Raw genomic sequence first — 9,519 nt, forward strand, 5'->3', positions numbered from 1 at the left:
ATTTCTGAATTTTAGTTGCTTACAGCTGGCATTCTTCCATCAAGTAGATTTATACAAAAACCCAAAGAAGTAATGCAAGCAATAAATAGTTTTTCCCTCCAGTTGGCCAAAACATTAGTGTTTTGAGGGAATCCTGGTTGCATCGGGAAGGAAAGCCAGGATAAAGACTTTTCCAAATCTGTAAGTATGTCAAAAGGACTTGCTGTGGCAACCATTGAATATTGGGAGCAGCCAAAAGCATATACTTAACATAGTGATGTAATTCATGAATGCTGATTGGTCAATAATTTGGCCTTTCAGTACTTGCTCACCAGTAGACAACAAGTGTAATGGAAGTCAGTATCTGACCTAATGACATCCAGACCAATAGTGGCAGTTGTTTCAATATTATTACTAGCAATAGTAACATTCAAATAGCAATTCATTTATTACCCATGGATGCTGCTAAATGTTACAGCATGTCTAATTATCAGCAATATAGATTAATGTTGTCTAGTATCTAACAAGCAGCCATTGCATTGTTTCCTTAAAGGTATCGTGGAGGATTTTTGTGAATTTTTGAAAAGTCCCACCTTCTCCACCTTTAAAGAAAAATTCACATGCATATAACCCTGTAACTACTAACGAGAGGAAATGCCTTTTAAAAGCATGTGAGAGCGTGCACGAGACCATTTCTCCTCGTGCACGCTCTGTTTAAGAGTTACTGTTTGCATTGCTCATACAAGAACATCATCCACTATACCTTTAATAGTTGTTGCCAAGTCAATGACCAAGAAGTGGGCATGAGTTTGGAAAAAAATTATTTAAAATAAGGATAGGAAAGCTGGTGGTTACTATGGAGATCCCTAGTCCCAGGGTGATGGACAGACATTGCTGAGCAATGATTAATACTGACTCTCCTGCAACCAATACATTTACCACTTAATTACCTCCTATTTTCTAACAAGTCTTTTCTATGCAGCTAGAGCAAAAGATCATGTATTTTTGTGTCCTTTTTGCAGCTTCAGTTTTTTAATCTTAGAATATCTGCACTGCCCTCTTCGGTTTTCTGTATCTATTTGAAACATGCTATTATTGAACTTTTTATTTCAAATGCATGTTATTAATGCATGAGGCTTTAAAGTTCTGCTCACTTTCTCTCAGCAGCTTCAAACTAGCTTTATAATATAAAATCTTTCATTCAGTGTTGGTAATTTTGAATGTCCATTTTTTGAAAAACTTTTTTTTTGTTCTTAAAGTTTTCAAACCTACATTATATCTAGAACATGGTGGATGACAGAGTGCGGAACAAGTAGGGTGACTCCATGAGAGGAGGAGACCAGGACGGACTGAATAAGCCATTTGTTTGTCCCTCTGTTGTCCTCTTTGGTTTTACTTGATGCACAGTGCCTGGCATCCAGTGCGTCTCCTTTTCATAACGGCCACCACCATCTTCACATAACCACTACGGCTACTGTAAGAGCAACACAGTATTTTATCCGACTTTGTGACCGCTCACTGCAGGCCTGATGATGCAGGGACTGGGGAAGACGGAGAGAGGAGAGCAGGGCCGCGACATCGACTTGGCATCAATGAGGTCAACCATGCCAGCCAGCGGCCCTCTGCAGGTAAGGGTGTCCCACTAGATGGAGAAAGACACAGATAGAATAATCTCGGTAGTGTCTCTGTTTGCACTCCCTTTTCTCTTTTATCTCCATTTTATGTCCTTCCTGGCATATCTGTTCCTCTGCATCACTGCTCCTGTCTTGGCTATGCCACAAAGCTGTGGTATGTGCTGCATGAGTGAGAGCTGAGGATCAGAGGGTTGCTGTTTGGCTCTCCAGGGTTTAGGTTCAGTTTCTGGACACTGTTCCAACACAATGACGTGATCACAACATCCATCAAATATCAATTAGGACTAGGGTGCTAAGGCTAATAATGGCTTCTAATGTAACCATTAAAGGTTCTAGGAGCAGGGGAAAAGAAGGTCACTGATGTGTTGGAAATCTGAAAAAAAAGGAGGATAAAGCATCATAACAGCAAAATGTATTATTTTATTATTATGGGAACTTCTGGTGTCGCCAGAAAAAAAGTTAGTACTTTCTTTAAAAACCTCTTGTAAGGTATAATGTTTGTTTTAGGCCACCTAGTGAAGTTAAGCTACGTATTACAGGTAGCAAAAGGCAATTTGGTTAAAATGTTCAGGATAAGGTGTTTTCATGCAGCAAAAAGTTCTGTTTCCATATTGATTACATTATTATTATTATTATTATTATTATTATTATTATTATTATTATTATTATTATTATTATTATTATTATTATCCTTTATTTGATGCAGTGAATCAAGTTAAATATAGTGAGTTTATGTTATTCACTTAAGAAATATGAGCTGTTCCAAATAGGCTGTAAAAAAAAAAAAACTAGAATATGTTGTGAATATTGGTTCTTCTAAGTTCTTCAACTCATTTAATAGTTGCCTATCTTCTCAGACTCAGACATACTTTGATAATACCTATACCTGCACAATTAATAACAATCTATACCTATACAACCACATTTACTCTCCTTTAATGAGTCATACTTAAAGAGACATTTTGTGGTTTTTACTGAAAATTATCTTTAAAATAGCATTTTATTTGACCCTTTACAACTCAAACATTATTTGATGAGCAGACAGGTACCTCAGTTGTTCAGCTCCAATGCATCTATCAGCTTGTAGCGTATTTTCCTGAATGTTCTTTGGGTCAGAAGTTTCCGCGCTGTTCGGCGGATGTGACGTCAATGTTAATCGAGTCCAAATCTAGTAAACAATTGTCATATTCACAAGGAATTTTGTGGATATTTGGCTGCCAGCTCAACTCAGACACCAATGCCAACTCCATGTTAAGTGTAAAAACATTTAAAAAATAAAACGTAAGTAGTAGCACTAGCTGAAGAGTGCTGCAGTTCTGTGTTTTGGCCACATTTGGCAGTATCATTAGAAAACTCTCTAATGCATCTTTAATACAATAAAACAAGTACGAGATACATTTGACCTTACTACTGAAATAAAACTATTTTCAGCTGTGAAATCTATTGCTTTGATGATGATTATCACCAAAAACTTAAAAACAGTTCAAGCTAAAAATATAACCCTAAATCATAAATCTAATTAGATTAAGGATTTCTTCTACTAAGATAGACGGTTGGCCTGCTTGGTGGAACACTTAGTAGCACAATAAACTCCTAATTTCTCTAATGTTTTATGAATAATTGTGGAAATATACCACATCTGCTTATTTAACCTGGATAAGGAAGTATAACGCCGCCTTATGTTGCATTAGTAAGCAACTATTTCTTGCAGAAAACAGAAGCCCAACACCTCAAAAAGCACAGATAAGCTGAGAACCTGCTGCAGTGTTTGGTCACAATCTGCCACCACTTATGGCTTTAATAACATATGGCTTTGTGTAAAGATGTGTGGCCAAGTCTTTACCACAACGATTCATTCCTGGTGGCTGCCGACAGATATGATGTTATAATTAATGCTGACGCTGAAAGGAGTACAAGTGTAATGTGGGAGTAAGCTTTGTGGCATCACACAATATACATCCTGTAAGAAAACTGAGACTGTTTAATTCCTCAGTCATGATATTCAATTTCAACAACCAAATGGGAGCTAATGTATCTTTAAATATGTTGTGTTTGTGACGTAACTGAATCTGTAAATTCCAGTGACAACGTGCAAAGCATTTTAATTATAATACTTTAGACTAAATATATAGAGTTCAGATGTGCAGCCTGTGCTGATGCTACATGATAACTGAAATATTTATCATCATTGATGCTCTCTATGCTTTTGTAATGACAAAAATATTTTGACCCAGACTGTCTTGGTTGTTGTGTGGTAAGTAATGTTTTGGATTTAATGCTGTGCTGCAATTTTTAAGCCTTTACACTTAACCTTAAACTATGTTTGGTTGGGATCCATGATGCTGACTTGACTTGGGACACTTCAGTTGGATTTATTGAATTTTCATCTGTCTTTGTGCAGCTTTCATGATGAATCTATTTCTATGGTGTGAAGGCTTAGCACCTCTAAGTCACTCTCTATGTATAGAGCGCAGCAGCAGGGTGTGGAGCGCTGATACAGACTAACACGGCTCCTCAAAGCATGACAGTCAGGCTTCAATGTTGGTAAAAGGACACACTGAGAATGCATTTATGTTAATTAGCTGTACTCTGCTATTCCTGATACCATATTTTCTACCTATTCTTGATAACCTTTTAGCCATAGTTAATTTTTTTTTTATATTAACAGTGCAGATGTTTAAGGCCTTTAAAGTAATTAGAAAGAAAAAATATTTTTAGATTATCCCTTTTCCTTTTGGCTTTCAGGCCAAATTCACTGGAGATACTACGAAAAACAGCTAGACTAAAGCTAACTAACTAATATAAGTAAAAACAGCAGACATTTTTAAAGGAAGGATGTGGAACATTTTAGCTTTCATCTACTCAGTTGATTCAATACCATACCTTTTATCGTCAATGCCAGAATTTGTCAGCACTTGTCACTGCTCCTGTTAAATTTTTCTGTGTATATTTATTTGAAAGGAGTTTGCAATGTTGCAAAGATCAACTTTATTGGCCAATGTTTTTGACCCGCAGGAAGCTTGTGTACTGAGTGCAGCTTCATGCCGGGATACATGATTTTAATTTCTAAATCTATCCATCCCGGGCTGCATGGGGACACAGTGGGTAGGACTGCTTCCTTGCAGCAAGAAAGTTCTGGGTTCGATTCCCTGCCCTGGTGTACATGTTCTCCCCGTGCATGTTGGGTTCTCTCCTGGTACTCCAGCTTCCTCCCACTGTCAAAAAAACATGGCTGCTAGGTTAATTGGCTTCTCTAAATTCTCCTTAGGTGTGAGTCTGCAAGGTTGTGTTTTTTAATGTACTTTGATCCTTTTTTGTTTTGATGAAGTTTTGTGTTGCACATGTGTTTTTCATATTTAAAAAAATAGTTGAATCTTCACTATGAACTGATAAACAATGTACTAAAGCAAAAACTACTGTTTTGATAACTGCACAATATTAGAATGATCCTTTTTTAGAGAGTGTGGCTAACAAACATAATCTCATTCTGATGCTGTTTGATACTATACTATGTTTTGGTTTAAAATTACTACCATTGTGGATCTGGCTAATAATTATCTATATATGTCAAACAATGACCTGGAAAAACATTTAAAGCTAAAAGAGTCAGAAGGACTCTACATTTGCAGCAAAGGAAGTAGTGTTTTACTTGTCACATATAACAGACTGTTCCATTCATCACCATCCTGTCACCCCACAGATAATTCTCTTGATCTATGGGAAAATCTAAAAACATCCTATGAAACATCTTTATTCACCTAATACTTTTTGTCAGGCAGCCCCCTAAGGTATTCCCCTGAACTTTTTTTCACCCCTTTAAAAGCTGAGGTCCGTTATAAATCAGTGTGGATGTATAATCCCTGTACTACTGTCAAGGATTAAAGGTAACTTTGACAGTTAAAATCTCAGCAGCCCCACCCTGGTGTCAATCAGAGTCAGTTTTCTTCAATTTAAACAAGTCTGAACTGCATCTTAAGGGACTTTGTCAGATGGTTGAAGAAGAGGGGCCACTGTAGGGCAGGTTTGTGCAATTTAATAATTAGCCGTTCTACTTTATCACTCTCATTTTCCTCCTTTCTCTATCCCTAAAACATGTGGCAGAGCTTTTTGTATTGTAGGTGTGTGTTTGTTGGTGTAACCCCCCTTTTTTGCCTCAGCAAGTGTTAGATTCTGGCACCGGGTGTGAAGTACATAAAGGTGTGTGATTGTCTTTGTGATTCTGAGAACTTTTATCCGAGACCAAACGAGTGTAATCTCTAAAAGACACGAGAGTTTTCAGACTGTTGTAGTGACTGATGTTCACAGACAGCTGGGATTTTATTGTTTTTTAACAAGCCCTGGAAAAATGAGTCATACCCATTGAAATCTTTTTTCTTTTTCTTTTGATATGTTAGAACTAAAACATAACACATAGCAGTGTATAATTGTTCACCACACCCTTTTCTTGCAACCACTGCTTTACCAGAAAGGAAAGGTATAAATAGGAGAGAGTGTTCTTTTAGGAAACAGTCTTTAACTTCTTGGCCAGTGTGTAAAACTTCATTAACACTTGAACCGTTTCATTACCACGGTGACACATGTTGGTGGCAAACATCATGTCATGGTCCAATCCAACAGGCAAAGCTTTGAGAGGAAGAAAAAACGTGAGAGTCCAAGTTCAAAGCCTCTAAATTGGATAGAATGGCTTAGAATGCATTAAAATCCAAACTTAAATGCAATTATGGCAAGACCTAATAATAATGCCCCTTTGCTTCTTTCACATCAATTGCACAATTAATAAAATCTATTGCAATGTATGAAAACCTTTAGCGGGTATACATAATGCTGATAGGCACCATCAAAAACCATAAATGGTTTAGAACATGGTTAAATTCCCTGCCGCCATCTGGGAAGAATAAAGACACACCCAGTGACACAATCTTTTATTTTATTTTATTTTTTTATCATGTTTTCGTTTTTTAACTTATTCATTCTGCAGTGATATAAAAACTGATATCAATCAAGAAAGGCTAATCAGGAGTTAAATAATGATAAAGTCATTTCTGTTTATCTGGCATGCTTACAATCCCTAGATTTTCTTCCATTATCCATTTTTATATGGTGCCTCTTGATTTTCCTCACTTTATGTGGTTTATATTGTCATGTTTCTATACTGTATATTACCATTTATTATTTTTTAGACAGGGCTGCACAGTGGAGTAGTGGGTAACACTGCTGCCTTGAATCAAGAAGGTTCCTGGTTCAGATCTCGGTTAGGGGTCTTTAGGGTGCTTTCATGCAGCAGTTTGCCTGGGTTCTCTCCAGGTACTCCGGCTTCTCTAATTTCTCCTTAGGCTTGAGTGTGTTTGTGAGTGTCTCTGTGTTGCCCTGAAAAAGGCCTGGCGACCTGTCCAGGGTGTACCCCGCCTCTGGCACATTGACACCTAGAGATAGGCAGCAGCACCCTTGGCAACCCCAGCAGGAATACATGTGACGGAGAAATATCTCCAGAGAGTATTTCCATTCAATTTAGTTAAATTATTTCGCACCAATTCAAAACACATGTCATCTCAAGGCACTTTACCGAGACAATTCAACCAAATCATACAGTCAGACTGATTCAAAGTTTTCTATCTAAGGAAAACCATTTGATTGCATTGATTCATTGATGAATCCTTCACACCAAGCATGTTTGTAGGCATAGTGGAGAGGAAAAACTCCCTTTTAACAGGAAGAAACCTCCAGCAGAACCAGGCTCAGTGTGAGCGGCCATCTGCCGATGCTGACTGGGGTTAAAGGAGACAGAAGCAGAGACAGAAAAAGAAGCAGAGATGCAAAAGGCAACTGTCAACCAGCTCCACAGGTGGCCCTGTCCAGGAAAAACAAAGCTAGGCAGACAAGCTCCGAGCCAGTTCCCATGTCAGAGGATGAAGAGAGCACATCCAGTTAGACAAAGTCAGAGAAACAGGCCAAGCTTCAACATCTACAGTATAAACAAAGGTGTTGATGGTAACAGCACAGCTGATATTTCTCTCCAGGATGGAGTCACAGCCAAACAGGAACAGACCAGATAAAGCTACTATGATGAGAAAAAGCAGAGAGAGCAAAGATTTAGAGATGAACTAACAAATTTTGCCGAGTGGGAGAATAGAGATAGAATGAAGCAGAATGATGAAAAAGGGGTCCCTATGCCCTCCAGCAGTCTAAGCCTATAGCAGCATAACTATAGAAATAGCTCAGGATAATCTGAGCCACTCTAACTATAAGCTTTATCAAAAAGGAACGTTTTAAGCCTACTCTTAAAAGTAGACAGGGTGTCTGCCCCAAGGACGTTCTTTCCAATTACTAAGTGTATTCTGTCAGCCACACCAAGTCCACTTTTTACATAGAGGGTTGGAAAACATTTTGTCGAATGGCTCTTGTAAAAAGATACGAATTTTCTAATTCTGTGTTTAAAGTTTGTAGGAGCCCAATAAAGCTGAGATGACTTGTAGTAAATGTAACTGGAATACTGTAAGATTAAACCATGAAACCCTGACCACCATGTCTCCGTCCTCCTCAACTTCTTTCTCATAAACTCATAATTATATTGTCAGGGTGAAAAAGAGCATTTATCTGGCACCGTTTGTGTCACCGCAAGCTCTCTTCAGCTTCCACTTGGGTTGGACTTGCAATCTCTGCCCTCTTGTTTTCAGTTAGTGACAAACTCATTCTGCTCTCAGCATGATATAGTTTATGATGACAGTGATGTCAAATTAAGTTAAGTGGCTCCTCAGAGCATTGAAATAAATCACTATGAGCAGGGTTTGGGCTGAGATGCTTTATCTTGGGCCACTTTTTCTAGTGGTGCTAGCCAAGAAGCAGCAGGAAATCTCTCTATGTAACGCCCTGGCTTACTCAATGGGACCCTATAACCATAAATCCCCAATATGCATGCAAACTGCTGCACAGATGAAGGTAAATCACAAACACACTGCTGAGATATTTTATGGGACTCAAAGTATGTATTGTTCTCATTAAAAAGCATGTTGTTGAATACATTTCTTTCAGAATATTTTCTTTTTCTACAGACAAAGGGACCATACACTTGCCAAAGTCTTTGTTTTTTCTTTGTAAACTTGCTTTATAAAGAAGTGGCTTTCAAATGAGAAGTGCAATTTTTTTATAGCTGGTCTACAAACATGCATAGTAAAAAAATTGACCTCAACTTTCTCTATAGAATGTGCTGCTATCTGCCAGGTTATTGGCTTGTATGAAGCTTGCAGGGTTTGTGTTAAGACTGAGGTCACTCAGAAGTAAACACAGACATCTTTCTATCTGTGTTTCACTGCCCTTCAGCCAGGCGATTAGGTCACCGGATAAGACAAAGTGGGTGTCTGTGGGAACGAACCCAGACCTGAAGTTTTCTTCTTGGTCTTGCATATGTATTTGGCAGCTTGTGTGTGCAGACGTATACATAAGTGTGTTAGAAGGGGTGCAGAATTAGATAACAGGCTTTCAGTGCATGTTTTATGTCTCATTAGAGGTGAGAATGACATCATTTATACAAAGCAACTAATTTCTATGGTTCTAATATATCAGAAAAGAACATTTAAAATGCAGCTGAAGGATTTCCTGGAAAGCAATTCTGCCCACTTGAAGATTAAACTTTTCTAATGAGAAGTTAAAGATTGAATGTTTTTAGAGGAAACTGACATGAAGCAACCTTTCAGTTAATCCAGGAAATTTTCAACAACTGGCAAATCAGCCATCGTAATTTGTCCCAAAAAGGAAATGCCCCTTAATTACAGGAACCAAATCCCCATTTTCATCACATAATTACAATACGAAAAAAAAAAAAAAAAATGCATTGCAAAAATAATCCCAAAACCTTTATAGAAAGGAACTTGTAATTCAGAAACCATTCCTCTCAGCATTCAGAAGATGG

General features: G+C 37.9%; 1 protein-coding gene across 4 annotated transcripts in view; it reads left to right on the plus strand.

Moving 5' to 3' along the window:
- The first annotated feature begins 1,415 nt into the window (after positions 1 to 1,415).
- ninj2 (ninjurin 2) overlaps positions 1,416 to 9,519 on the plus strand; it is a 33,099-nt gene continuing 24,995 nt past the window's right edge. For all 4 annotated transcript variants that reach the window (XM_015392415.1, XM_015392414.1, XM_015392413.1 and 1 more), the window contains exon 1: positions 1,416 to 1,607. In XM_015392415.1, coding sequence (XP_015247901.1) covers positions 1,509 to 1,607 — 99 coding nt within the window. In that variant the 5' untranslated portion in view covers positions 1,416 to 1,508. The remainder of the gene's footprint in view (positions 1,608 to 9,519) is intronic.

This window comes from Cyprinodon variegatus, unplaced genomic scaffold, assembly GCF_000732505.1.
Source record: "Cyprinodon variegatus isolate N-32 unplaced genomic scaffold, C_variegatus-1.0 Scaffold590, whole genome shotgun sequence".
NCBI lineage: Eukaryota > Metazoa > Chordata > Actinopteri > Cyprinodontiformes > Cyprinodontidae > Cyprinodon > Cyprinodon variegatus.